This window comes from Urtica dioica, chromosome 6, assembly GCF_054948205.1.
Source record: "Urtica dioica subsp. dioica isolate 48M chromosome 6, U.dioica_male_clone48M_v1_H2, whole genome shotgun sequence".
In the NCBI taxonomy this organism is placed as follows: Eukaryota; Viridiplantae; Streptophyta; class Magnoliopsida; order Rosales; family Urticaceae; genus Urtica; species Urtica dioica.
This window is the reverse complement of record NC_142761.1, coordinates 40,126,821-40,141,610: the sequence shown is the minus strand read 5'-3', so window position 1 is coordinate 40,141,610 and position 14,790 is coordinate 40,126,821. Positions and strand designations below refer to the sequence as shown.

General features: G+C 37.2%; 2 protein-coding genes across 2 annotated transcripts; one reads left to right on the top strand and one right to left on the bottom strand.

The window, feature by feature from the left end:
• Positions 1-6,632: 6,632 nt before the first annotated feature.
• SHM4 (serine hydroxymethyltransferase 4) lies at positions 6,633-9,458 on the top strand. The gene is made up of 4 exons (XM_089616367.1): positions 6,633-7,399; positions 7,954-8,344; positions 8,632-8,733; positions 8,821-9,458. The coding sequence occupies exons 1-4, from the start codon at positions 6,722-6,724 to the stop codon at positions 9,063-9,065; spliced, it is 1,416 nt and encodes a 471-aa protein (XP_089472493.1). The 5' UTR covers positions 6,633-6,721; the 3' UTR covers positions 9,066-9,458.
• A 3,488-nt stretch (positions 9,459-12,946) lies between these two features.
• LOC149394110 (large ribosomal subunit protein eL42) lies at positions 12,947-14,369 on the bottom strand. Its single transcript, XM_089616370.1, has 4 exons — positions 14,248-14,369; positions 13,424-13,603; positions 13,215-13,289; positions 12,947-13,113 (listed from the first exon to the last, which is right to left on the bottom strand). The coding sequence occupies exons 1-4, from the start codon at positions 14,248-14,250 to the stop codon at positions 13,054-13,056; spliced, it is 318 nt and encodes a 105-aa protein (XP_089472496.1). The 5' UTR covers positions 14,251-14,369; the 3' UTR covers positions 12,947-13,053.
• Positions 14,370-14,790: the final 421 nt, after the last annotated feature.

Here is a 14,790-nt window from a genome sequence, read left to right as displayed (position 1 = left end):
CAGGGAAGGAAGCCACTCAACCCGAGACCCGGCGAGGTTCAGGCTCCGGATCCGAGTCGTCTTCTCGAAAAAACCGTCAGGGAATCTACTCAGGCGTGTCGCTCCGGAGACTTCTAGAACAGTCAACGAGTCGAGCTCAGCCATGGTGTCGATGTTCTCGAGCACGTCACCGCAGCCGCGAAGGACCAAGATCCGGAGCTTATCCGCTCCGGCGAGGAAGTCGAGATTCTTCAGCCTCGGATTCGTCACAACGAGCGTCTCGAGCGACTCCTTAACCTCCCGCCTGAAGAACGTATCGAGCACCTCTCGCCGGGTCTCGGGACGACCCTACCATCTCGTCGACGCTGCGCGGCGGCGGGCTCCTGCTCTGCGACCACTGACTACGTCGGGCTCACGGAAGCGGCGGCTCTTGGCGCCTGGCTGTTTCCACCGGCGTTGGTTCTCTCTCTCGGGTGGTCCTCGCCTTCTGAGGCTTCGTGGGGAGCCTGGATTGCGTGTGGTGGCATATCTGAGTTGGGTCTTTTTTGTGGATGGCTTCCTCGGTTTAAGCGTTTGTTTTTGTTATTTGCTTTTCCATTGTCTTGCTTATCCTTTCTTTGCTTGTAGGAAGTTAAATTGGTACTGTTGTGTTATGTTTTGCTTTGGAGTCGGGGTAGCCGCATCTCCTTTTCCCGTAGTGGATTTCCTGTTAGGTTTTGATCTATGCAGGTTGAAGAGCCATCTTGTTCGTGGCTATCGGACCGAGGTTGGTTGGATTTTTCCATCGCCAATCTTTGGGTTTTTGAACGAGCCTCTTGTGTGCTCTATTCGTGCTTGTAATCCTTCCTGTTGTCGGAAGTTTGCACATACGTGCTTTTACCGGAACTTAGTGTTAGATCCACTTCGACTTAGGTCTTGGTGATCCATGAGCTAAGGTGTCTTTATCCTGTATTTATGGATTTTTTACCCAATTTTAATGGAAAATCCGTTCTATTAAAAAAAAAAACTTGAGTTGTGAAATCTCGTGTCCACGCACTTACATTTTTGAGATCTTTAGTGTGAATGACGAGTTGCTATAGACAAACCGCTTTATCTTCACGTTTATTTGTTGTCGTGCTCATGTATTTGGTATCCTATTTGGGAATAGGATACTTCGACGAGACTGTTATGATTTTGCTATTTTGTGTTAATTTTGTTATAGTTCTACTCCAATAATATTGCACCATCTCTTACGTATCAAAAGATACATTCTATAAATATACCTTTATAATTAAGAAAATCATAACTAATTAATCCATTCCAAACGTTAAGTTTTCATTTTAGCCAACATTTTAGATTCTTTAAAAAAATAACCATAACGCTGATGTGACTTTTTTTACAACATATCAAAATATCAGTTTTGTCTTTCATTCAAGATTACACGTTTCTTTTATTTTCAAAAATGATTTTATTCGTTAATCACAAAATTTTGAATTTATTTTCATATTTACAGGAAATTATTTCACTTTTTTAAATTGATATTTGATACTTCAGATTACTCTCTCTATCTCTCCTTTCCAGATCTAAAAAATCGTTAACTTTTTTTATAAAAAAAAAACACTTGCATTTTTTTCAACAAAATTAAGTTAAAATTTAAGTTTATAATGGTATACATTTTATATCATATAATTTCTCAATACATTATAATAAGGGGAAAATGACACATATATACCTTGTGTTTTAGTGAAATGTCAACTTTAATCATTGGTTTTAAAAAATGTCGAGTTCATACCATCTGTTGAACTAAAATTACGAAATTATACCATGAAATATACAACAGTGACACAAATATTCTTTTTATTTAATTTTTATTGACTTTTCATTGACGTTGACTATAATATTTATATGTAAACATCAATTACCTTTATTCATTCGTGTCATATATGTAATTTATTTAAAAACTAAAAAATAAACAACAGTCTCTTAATCGTGAAGAACACAAAAAAATGTAAAGAGGTAAAAATCAACAATTGATAGTCATCAAAATCATAGATTCTAACAGAGAATCCAAAATTCAGAGTTGCAATTCGAACACGGAATCAAGTCATCATTTATTGAGAGATATGAATTTTATTATTTAATCTCAATTTAAGGTTATTTTTATTTCGAAATTGAGAATTTAGAAGTTAGGGTACTGGTTTTGATTTGATTAGGTTTTTCTTATATTAGAGTTAATATAAATGAAATGGAGATTTGTGACACTGTTATCAATTTCAAAGTATAATTTCATCATTTTAATTAAACAAATGGTGTGAACTCGACATTTTAAAAAACCAAATATTAAACTCGATATTTCACTAAAACACATGGTATATATGCGTTATTTTCACTTATAATAATACAAAGGATAAATTACAAGAATACCCCCTCAACTCTAGGCTCGGTAACAAACTTCCCCCTCAACTCGAAAAAACCACAAAATGTTATCTGAACTTTGGTTTTCTGCGAGTTTCACCCATTCTGTCAACTTTTATCAGTTACCATCCATAAAAAATGCACGTGAGACTTCGAATGAGGAAAATTATCATTATGCCCTTTCTCTCATCTTTGTTTTCATAGCATTTTTTTTCTTTTTAAATTTAATTTTTTATTTTTTATTTCTTCTTCTCTCTCTCTCTGGAAAACTTAAAAGCCATGGATCCTTGTCCGTTCGTCGGGATTCTCGTCAGAGACTTGGTCCTAAAATCCACTGAACCAAGGCACACTTCATCGTCATCCTCGTTTTTATCCTCAACATTATCTTCTTGTTTCAGCACCAACCGCGCTCAGATCTACAATACAAATAGCACTGCTTAAAAATCTTGTCATGCTCCAAGAGAAGTCCAAGCTGCGTGTGCAGACTCGCCGGCCGCAAGGTCATTGGAAAAGAGTCTGTGCCGTAGGATCTAAGGAGGTCGTGTTTAATGAGTGGTTAGATCTCAATGGCGTTTCTCCACAAGCATAAGAATCTGATTATAAATAATGCCCAGGATTGTATAATATGCAACAACATCAACCATAAACTTGAATAAATAAAAGCTAATCTGATTGTCTAATGCCCAGGATTTTATGATGTGCTACATCATCAAATGTGGTGAGTTTCAAAATAAAAAATAAAGAAAATCTTCATATTTGGATAAATCTATTAAACGGAGAGAGAGGTTTTTTTTTAAATATCTAAATACTATAAAATTAAACTCCGACGCCATGCGAGAAGCTTGTAATTTATCCTCCATCACCGACCATGCGAGAACATTCCCCAGATCTCCGCCATGGAAGACCGACACAAGCTTTCTATGGCCTTCATTTTCTCTCTCATTCTTTCCCTCCATCTCTGACCGGTCTCCTACATCGCGGACCCGGGCGATGTGGCGTACCTCAAAGAGCTCGAGTGAGGTTTGGAAAACCCGGAGCTCTTGAAATAGCCGAACCATCCGGCGACACAGATCGGTGGGTATGGTTATGGGTTCCAGATAGTGAAGAATGAGAAGAGGAAAGAAGGGTATAGGCTGGAGGATTTTTGCTCCGGCGATTTGATGTGGGCAAAGTGTGGCCGCAATACCCGGCGTGGCCACAGAAGCTCCTGATGCAGTTCTCAGGCATAAAGATGATTTAAAATGAACGAAGCAATTTAAAGTCAAAATGGAATTAATATTTTAATGATTTTAAATGAATTTAATGATATAAACATATATGAGAATACATTTGATATGGCAAAAATACCATTAGAACCTCAACTGAGATCTCACGTGCCTAAAACGTGCCTTTTTGATGGATGGTAACTGATAAAAGTTGACAGAAGGGGTGAAACTCGAAGAAAACCAAAGTTCAGGTAATTTTTTGTGGTTTTTTTTAGATGAGGGGGCAATTTGTTACCGAGCCCAAAGTTGAGGGGGTATTCCTGTAATTTATCCTAATACAAAATATGCCGTACATCTTAATATGCAATTTTCTAATATAAATAGGTTGAACCATGACTGTATAAATAAGTGTGGACGAGATTATAACATAATTTTATAATGCAATTTTTTTAAAACATAATTTTACAATAATAAATGACATTTTTATCTCCTCAACTATGACATTTGTAACATCGCGGTCTTCAAATTCTCAAATTTATTTTAATGATACTCATACTGTTTTTTTTAGCAATTTTGATCCTTTCGTCTAGTTTTTGAAAAAATCCGTCGGCTATCTTGACATGCTTTTCTCATGTGATGCCTTAAAAAAAGGTAATTCTATAATCTTATAAAACAATTGAAGATAAATGAAATAAAATTAAATAACAAAAAATTATAATTATTTAAATCTTCCTCTCACATAGGGATGACAATTTGACCCGTTACCCGCGTTCCGGCCCGTTACTCGATTTATTCGGGTCGGGTAATACCCGTTCTTTTTGGGTAAACGGGTAATACCCGTTAAGGTTTTAGCGGGTCCGGGTACGGGTAACGGAATAGTCATCCCGTACCCGGTTACCCGGGACCCGACCCGTTAACTTTTAAATATTTAAAAAGATAATAAATTTTTATATGTTGCAATAAAGATGATAGCGTTGCAATGAAGATGGCAAAATTTACAATCAAGATGATCAATTTGCAATGAATACTTCTTTTGTATTTTTTATTTATTTATTTTGAATTTTAATGTTCTTTATATTGTAATAGCACTTTGATATTTTTTCACCTAAATTTTATTTTTTTAAAACTTTAAATTGTTGATGGATTTTATTTTATAAACGGGTAAGCGGGTCTACCCGACCCGCTACCCTTTTTTAAACCGGGTAAACGGGTAACGGGTCCAATATTTTTAACCCGCTTACCCGGCGGGTATCCCCATTACCCGGCCCGTATCAAAATCCGGGTAAACGGGTCCGGATAACGGGTAAAAAATTATAGCGGGTACGGGTAACGGAATAGGTGTACCCGGTTTTACCCGTACCCGTTGCCATCCCTACTCTCACACAAATAAATATGTCATCCTGTAGATTTTTTTTTTTTTTTTGTGCAAATAAAATAATTATATTAAAATATACATACATATACAACAAACATTACATATTTAGTCCTTCACAAAACATCTATCATCCGTTCTCTTTTCTTCTTCGTCTCCGTCTTTCTCCGGCGAGACCTTGAATCTCGCAGAGTCGCAGCATGTCTCTCTTCCCAAACTCTTCGACTCCTTCGACGCCGAACCAGGTAAGCAAGGTGTTCGACGAAATGCATCAATGAGACCTAACCGAATCAGTTGAAATGCCAATCGTCGTTGCTTCTAGTTGGAGTTTTTTTACTTCCTAATCTCACAAGCTTGATTAATGAAAACTTAAACACTCTATGTTATAGTTTGACTTTGAGCCACAGCCACAGCCACAATTTTGTTGTGTGATTAAGCTTGTTGTGGGTATGTTATTGGAGATTAATGACGATTCGTTGTTGTTGTTTGGTTTTGGATGGCAGAGGAGATTTTTGTGAAGATTTCATGTAGTGTTTTTTTTTTTTTTTTTTTTTTTATATAATTTTTTTATTTATCAGATTGATGTTGTCTTCTTGGTCTTGAAGTGTGGGAGTTCTGATCGTGAATACCAGGAAACAAAATGAAATTATTAAAATATAGGATATAATATTAAAGAAAGTACATAGCGAAAAAAAATATTAAAAAGGAGGGTAATATCATTATTAAAATTTGACGGAAGGACCCTAAAAAACAAAAGTTTAAAATATATTTGAGAGTTCGAAGACTATTACTAATGTCATTTATTCATTTTATAACGCATTTGAGATAACTTTAATCATGGTATATATATATATATATATATATTGAAACAAGAGGTACCTTCTTTATTAATTACCAACAGCTAAATCAGCCATGGACCATGGTTACTATAATTCTATTACATACACAAAGTTTTCATAAGCCATCATGGCCAAAGACTATGAGTACTGAAAGTTAAACCAGGGATTCGAAAAAAAATGAACATATGGCAAAAAGGAAACCCAAATCATTAGTGGTCGTAAACCTGGCCACCAACCCTCACTCAACCACCACCACCAATCCCCACCCCAAACATTTTACAAAAAAAAAAAAAAAAAAAAAAAAAATTCAATGAAACACACCACCACACAACACACTACTCAAATTAAACTCTAGAAAGAAATATTAAATTCTAAGACCAAAGACAAAAAAAAAAAAAAAAAAAAAAAACTTTTTTTAGATACTCTACTCTGAGGAAATAACGACCAATTTAAGAATAACTATCTTCATAAAATAAAATTAGTAAATCGAATTTACTATTTCATTTCTACAACCGACATGTAATTTCCTTTTTATAAAAACAACGGACATGCAATCTCGTATACATCACCCAAGAAAAGAGAATAAATATAGAATAAAAAAACCACAATAGAAGGGCAAAATCGTCATTGAGCAAGAAACGCCATGAAATATTTTATACATAGTTAGTGATTAGAATTTGGTGTAATTAGAGTACACCAAATCTGATTGCATTACATACATACATGCAATATTAAATTAATATACATCACCCCCACCAAGGAAATTAAATAAATCCCCCACCAAACATAAGGGCAAAATAGTAATTAAAGCACGAACCACCGCTCAACTCCTATAAACTCCACCGCTCGTCTCTCCATTTCCCTGCGCTCCCTTCTTTCTCGTCTCTCTCTCTCATTAACATTTATCTCTTTCTCTCTCTCTCTCTTCAGCCATGGATTCCGTATCAAGCTGGGGAAACACGCCTCTGACGGAGGTGGACCCGGAGATCCACGACCTGATCGAGAAGGAGAAGCGCCGGCAATGCCGCGGAATCGAGCTCATCGCGTCGGAGAATTTCACCTCCTTCGCCGTGATGGAAGCCCTAGGAAGCGCTCTGACGAACAAGTACTCCGAGGGAATGCCTGGAAACCGTTACTACGGAGGAAACGACTTCATCGACCAGATCGAGAACCTCTGTCGCTCACGCGCTCTCCAAGCCTTCCGTTGCGACCCCACGCGCTGGGGCGTCAACGTTCAGCCGTACTCTGGAAGTCCGGCGAACTTCGCGGCCTACACGGCGGTTCTGAACCCGCACGACCGGATCATGGGGCTAGATCTCCCCTCCGGCGGCCACCTCACCCACGGCTACTACACCTCCGGCGGGAAGAAGATCTCGGCGACCTCGATCTACTTCGAGAGCCTTCCGTACAAGGTTAGCCAGGCCACTGGGCTCATCGACTACGACAAGCTTGAAGAGAAGGCTCTGGATTTCCGTCCCAAGCTCATTATCTGCGGTGGAAGCGCTTATCCTCGCGATTGGGATTACAAGAGGTTCCGTGCCGTGGCTGACAAGGTCGGAGCGCTGCTTCTCTGCGACATGGCTCACATTAGTGGCCTTGTTGCCGCTGAGGTAATCATTCTGTGGCTGATCTGTGTTGTTGATAACAATATGCTGATGATGTTTATTGCAGATTTGGTGATTGATATGGTTTTTAGTAAAATGACATGCGTAGATCTGATTTGTTGGATTTTACTGTGAAATTTACGTTTTGATTGATTTTTTCTTATGTTCTGTTCGAATTAGCTTAAATAAATGGCTCTCTTGCATGGAATTCAAACGTTTGGAAATTGATGCAGAGGCGCTGAATTTTTTTTCGTTTTTAGCTTGTTTCTCTGTGTTGATTGGTATTTGTTGAAAACTGAAGATCTAGGTGGTAATCTAAGGATATGGCTAAATGTGTCGGTGTGTCATGTTAAATTCCACTTTTAAATCTACTTCTTTCGAGTTTCATTTATTCGAATCTCTAATTAGCTTAAACAATGATTTTTCGGAAACTCTTGCAAGAAATCCAAACGTTTGGACTTCGAAGCTTTGTATTCCATGGTGAATTACATCGATAGATCTGGTTTTTCATCGGCTTTAACATTTGTCTGTGTGTGTGTTTTTTTTTCTTTGCGGCACAGGAAGCCGCGAACCCATTTGAGTACTGCGACATTGTGACGACCACGACCCACAAGAGTCTGCGGGGCCCACGGGCGGGCATGATCTTCTACAGGAAGGGTCCGAAGCCGGCGAAGAAAGGCCAGCCCGAGGACGCGGTGTACGACTTCGAGGACAAGATCAACTTCGCGGTGTTCCCGTCTCTCCAGGGCGGGCCCCACAACCACCAGATCGGCGCCTTGGCCGTTGCCCTGAAGCAGGCCATGAGCCCCGGCTTCAAGGCCTACGCCAAGCAGGTCAAGGCCAACGCCGTCGCCCTCGGAGAGTACCTCGTCTCAAAGGGCTACAAGCTCGTCACCGGCGGGACCGAGAACCACCTCGTCTTGTGGGATCTCAGGCCTCTTGGTTTGACTGGTAAGAATATATGATATGCTCAAAGTTTTATAAACAATATAAACATGCTAGGTGACTCGGGTCTAACCCGGACACCTATGTTTCATTGATTTCTGCGATGATTGGGTTGACTGGTAAGGATATATGATATACCCGATGTTTAGCCCTAAAAATAAATAAAAACATGCCAACTCCGAGGGGTTGGTCTAGTCGTAAAGGCGTTTTAACCCGGACATCATGGTTATAAAGATAATATTAAAAATAAATGAAAACCATGCTTCATTGATTTGTTGCGATGATTCCAACAGGGAACAAGGTCGAGAAGCTGTGCGATCTCTGCAACATCACAGTTAACAAGAATGCCGTGTTTGGCGATAGCAGTGCTTTGGCTCCCGGTGGAGTTAGGATCGGTAAGGACTTGTTGAAAATTGCATTAAATTGGATCTTTGTTTTTTGGTTTTCTTTACTGAATTTGAAACGATCATGTGATTGGGTAGGTGCTCCGGCGATGACATCGAGGGGTTTGGTTGAGAAGGACTTTGAGCAGATCGCGGAATTCCTTCACAGAGCCGTGACCTTGACCTTGAAAATCCAGAAAGAGCACGGAAAGCTTTTGAAGGACTTCAACAAGGGATTGGTCAACAACAAGGACATTGAAGAGCTCAAGGTTGACGTTGAGAAGTTCTCGGGCTCGTTCGACATGCCCGGATTCCTCATGTCCGAGATGAAGTACCAGGATTAAGTCCCCACGAAAAATTGGCAGTTTAAAAAACATGAGTGAATTTTTTGTTTGTTTCTTAATATCTCTTTTTCTAGGTTTCCAATTGGAAGAAAGAATGAGAGAAAAAGGCAATATATAAAAAAAAAAAAAAAACGATTTGTGGATTCAAGTGTTGTAGGGTTTTTAGTTGCTTGCTCATTTTCAGTTGGTTTCAAAGTTTTTTTTTTACCTTTTTTTTTTTATTCTGGGCATTGGATTGGTATAAAATGAGAGTCTAATACCTCATCCTCTCCTTAGCCATCTCTACTATTTTGTAATTTGTTTTCTTCGTCTTACCAATAAACAACGAGTTATGTATTTATAGTTTAAACTTTGGAAGTAACTATTGATTAAATTTATTTATTTATTTGTTCAGCCCCAGAAAGAGAAGTGCATATCAGAAAATCACTTAAATATTTTCCGAATTTTATTAAAATGGCACGAATCTGCCATTAGTTAGCTTTCAACGATGTGAATGTTAATATCCCGTGTTTTTAGTTTGGTGACAAAAGGTTATGTATTTTTATCAAAATGACAAAATCATACTTTTTGTTATCGAATGCAAAGGTACTTCTATAACACTGCTCGCAGTTTTTATATTGCACTTCTGAATTTTAAGCACATTTTTTTTTTACATCTACTTTCCCTTCCTGAATTATTAGCTATATATACATAGAGAAATTTCATTTTCTAGACCTAATAGTTATCAAAATATCTTAATTAGACCCGTTACTTAAAAAATATCTAAAATTGGGCTTTTGTCACACTTTTGGAAAAAAAATACCCTTAAGTTTAAAATAAACCCTTCATCTCTCGGTGTGTTTAATCGGAACTTGTCGGAGACTATCGGAGAGTGTCGGAACTTGTCGGAATTTTTGGAAAATCCGATGAAGGATTTATTGGAAATTTTTTAGAACTTGTCGGAGAGATGAATGGTTTATTTTAAACTTAAGGGTATTTTCGTCAAAAAATGTGACAAAAGTCCAATTTTGGAAACATGATATTTTGATAACTATTAAGTCCAGAAATTTTCTAGACCTAATAGTTATCAAAATATCTTAATTAGACCTACTACTTAAAAAATATCTAAAATTAGATTTTTGTCACACTTTTGGACAAAGATACCCTTAAGTTTAAAATAAACCCTTCATCTCTCGGTGTGTTTAATCAGAACTTGTCGGAAACTATCGGAGAGTGTTGGAACTTCTGGAAAATCCGATGAAGGATTTATTGGAAATTTTTTAGAACTTGTCGAACATTGTCGGAACTTGTCGGAGAGTGTCGGAGCTTGTCGGAGAGATGAAGGGTTTATTTTAAACTTAAGGGTATTTTAGTCCAAAAATATGACAAAAGTCCAATTTTTGATATTTTTTTTAAGTAGTGGGTCTAAACATGGTATTTTAATAACTATTAAGTCTAGAAAATAAAATTTCTCTATTATTACATGTTCAATACACATTAAATACAAAAATATATCATATAATTTGTGTGTTATGTTACGTGACATATTTTAAGAGTTACTATGATATCAATTAAATAGACGTGACATTTTTAAATATATATAATTACAAATTAATCCATTTATTCAAGCAAGTTATGAAGAAAAAAAACAATTTACAAGTCAAAAGTGCTATCGAGGACTATTTTTTATAAGAACATAAAATATTTGCATTTGATAACAAAACGTATACTCATTTTTATAAAATGTAGAGAAGTTGTGCCACAAAACTAAAAAAACATGGATATTAATTTGTCATTTAGAATTCTCATTGAGAATATATTTGTGTCATTTTAATAAACCACAGTGAGAGGTTTTTGTCATTTTCTCTTTTCATATCAGCCGCCGAGGACAACTTAGAGAGTCGAATAGTTATGCTCAACTTTATTTATTTTACGATTTATCTACAAAACATAAACAACATTATATTGGTTTACTTTGTCAAGCTAGTTGTCAAGTTCCTTTGCCTTGGTACAATTTAAGTTTAAGCTGATATCCAGCTGGTATAAATTCACAAGTTTGCTTGATGGTATCATATTTTCTAATCACATTGGCTAGTTCATGGGTTGGAATATTACTAATATGAGAGTTTCTAGGCTATCGACGACAAATGACACTCTTACCCAGTGGTGGACCCAGCCCATTTAAGAAGGGGACCAAGAAAATTTGAGGCGGATAAAAAAAACTTGGGCTTAAAACTTTTTGGCCAAAAATTTGAGTTTCGTGGGGGTCAAGGCATCTTCCCTCTACCACCTGAGTCCGCCCTTGCTCTTACCCAAAAAACATTCAAAACTAACATTCGAAGTACAAAGAAATCACAAGTTCATATCAACAGGATCAAATGAACCCTCGTCGCGTGAGTGCTCGTCTCACCTAGCAAAGACCAATGCTCGCCTCCCATACTCGGACGCTTGCCTCGCCGTTCACTGAGCGAAGACCGGCACTCACCTCAGTCGCTTGGACGCTCACTATCGCACCTCGCTTTTTGGTCCTCCACTCGCCAATCTTAGCTCGCAAATTTTCTACCCACTTAAAGAGGACAAAATGGTTAATCAGTTATCGATATTTTATCAGTTAATCGTGTTTTTAAGAACGGTTAACCAATTAACCATTAATTTCAATATATTTTTTTATTTTCTTCTCGTTGGTTAATCGCGGTTAACAATGAAATAACTGGTTAAAATTAACCGCTTATTTATTTTGACAAAAAAAACGATTAAAATATAGATTAATCAACCGATTAATAATGCCCACCAGTAAAAGAGCGACGATTGTCTCCCTCGCTCGGACGCTCGCCGCTCACTGCCATGAGGAGCGGTCCTCACCTCGCTTAATAATCTCAACTTCCTTTGAAGCAGAAGGGAGGAGAGTCCTTAATCTACCTGAGGAAAAAAATGATTAGGTTGACATAGATGTGGTGATATGAGCCAAAGGTAAAAAAAAAGCTCACCATAGCCTTAACAATAGCAATACAAAAACTCGGGCCATATTATTAAAGCATTGTAGGCCAATCAAGAACCTTGAAAATAACAAAAGATGTTGCCACGGCATAAGAGTTCAGGGAATACGGAGTTGCTAATCCACCTAGTCCGTATCAAAGGCAAAGCCAGTGACTTCCTATTAGCAATCGCGGGCAAAGTGGACATGTAACAAGAAGAAGCCGAATAGAACCAGAGAAATGTCCGCATTGAGTGCACAAGGGTCCTGGAGAAGCTTTGTTCTTCACCAACCTTGTGCCTATACTATGCAGGAGTTAATTGCGAATCATCACTAGTTGATCTAGTAGTGCATTTTATTGGATATAAAGACTCAAAATTCATAGTGACTCGCACAATCCATTTTAATTAAAGTCGAATACAATTTATAGGAACAATGAGACCATGATCCCCTATCTCGGAGGAGACGGGCGTCAAACCATGGCCTCGAGGTGTTTCCACGCTTCAGAATTGTTTAGAGTCAGTCGCATAAGATGAGTATTAGAGTATTTGGGTCCCAATTGAGATTTTGGAATGAACTACAAAATTAATAATGAAGGCAGTTTGTAAATTGTTGTTTCATTTCTACACTGATGCTAGACAACTTATTTTGCATGAAATTTGACCTTTACCCAAACAGACGATTCCAAAGCTATCCATCTGGTTTTGGCAGTTTATATATATATATATACATATATATTTTTGCCAAAACAGACGATTCCACTTGCCACCAACAAAGCACGTCTCAAACCATCAGGTTTAGTTTTAGTAGAAAATCATGGTAAAGTTGTAGTAAAAGATCAATAAGATACTAATTGCTAGAAATTTTTGGGGGGCACTTGTAGTTCAAACTCCAAACTGACAACTGGAAAAATAGAAGAAACGTCAACTAAAAAGGAAGCCAAAAAAATAATCTCTCATTCAGAATAATTAAAACCAAATCCAACCTCCTAATACAACAGCTTCGACAAGAAATTCAAAATATCGAAAGAAAAACTTAAAACAGAGATGTTCCCTTTCCTTTCTTGTCTCCACCAATCTCAAAATGCTTGCACCTCTGCAAAATATTCGAGCAACATACCAGAGCATTTAGTACCCAATTTCTCGACCACTGAGAAAACTGATATATATATTAAAAAAAAAAGGAATTAATCGAACCTTGATGGCGTGCTGAGACACGTGTTTGCAACCTTGGCACTGCAACCTCAACACAATCTTCTTGGTGGTCTTAGCCTGTTATTCAAACACATTAATATCGTTCTTCGGAATCACACACACACACACACACACATATATATATATATATATATATATATATATATATATATATCAAATTATCAGCAATAAGAATACTAAATTTCAAATACCTTCTTGTGAAAGACGGGCTTGGTCTGACCTCCGTAACCGGATTGCTTGCGGTCATAACGCCTCTTTCCCTGGGCAGCGAGACTGTCCTTTCCCTTCTTGTACTGAGTCACTTTGTGCAAGGTGTGCTTTTTGCACTCCTTGTTCTTGCAGTAAGTCTTCTTGGTCTTTGGCACGTTCACCTGAGAGGAAAAAATCAACCATAACACTCAATTATTTGAAATGGTAGCTCTATCAAAAGAAAAACAAAAATCAACCTTAGAAATGACTTTTCAATACGAGCACGAGGAAAACAAAGCCTCCACAGATATTAAACCTGAATTTCGTGGTAATTGTGCTCATTAACAATAATTAAACCTAAATTGATTGAAAACAGTTTTAAACAGCATATCAAAAGCATTCAAAGTAAGGCTAGCAATGAACTAATTTTTTTTCTCATGGATTCAATATATGCTCCTCTGGTAACTGAGAAATCACTGCCTCTCCTGACCTTAATCCAGACGAAACTAATACACTTCAAGTCAAACTTTTTCATACTAAATCGAAAAGAAACTGTAAAACCTAGCTGAGAAATTCAAAATCATAGACGTGTAACTAATATCCAAGAAGAAGAAATCGACAAGCCACGGAATAAAAAAAAATTTAACGATGACAGAAAACATAAGCAATCGTTTACGCAGCGAGACCTAATCCAATTTCCTGAAAACCGTAACCCTAAAACGCGATTTTTTTTTTTTTTTTTTAAATTCTATAATGTTCAAAGCATTCCCGTGGAAATTCAGTCCGCAAGCAAAGTAAAAGATAGATCCGGCGATGGATGAAGTACCATTTTGACGAGCTCGACAGAACTGAGAAGCTTGAAGCGACGAGCGGCGAACAAACTTGGGGAAAGGAAAATGAAGTTGTTTATATAGTACCGTTTAGGGCTTCGTTAATACGTTCTATACCGGGTAGAGCTATTGAAGGTTTTGGATCCTCTAAACCCGGTTTTACTGGGCCAATTTGTCAAAGTGGCATTTATTGGGCTTTGTTTAAAAGCTTTCCAAGGCCCAAGATGAAAAGTTCTGAATAGCTCCATTTTTTCAATGATTTCACAAATACCTTATTTTTTGAAATTTCATGCAATATAGCTGTCGGCTTGAATAAAATTGTAAACAATTAAACTAAAGAAAAGTAAATAAAACAGTAAAAAAAAAAGTAAAATAAAACTCAAACAAGAGAAATACTATCAAATTAAAGTATTCTCGAGAAATAAGAATGAGAAGTGAGATTTTCCGAATGACTTTTTTTTTAAAAAACGAGGTAACTCTGAAATTTCTACTTATTCCAATCATTTAAAAGCTTTTATTCCACTTTTGGACATGTTTTT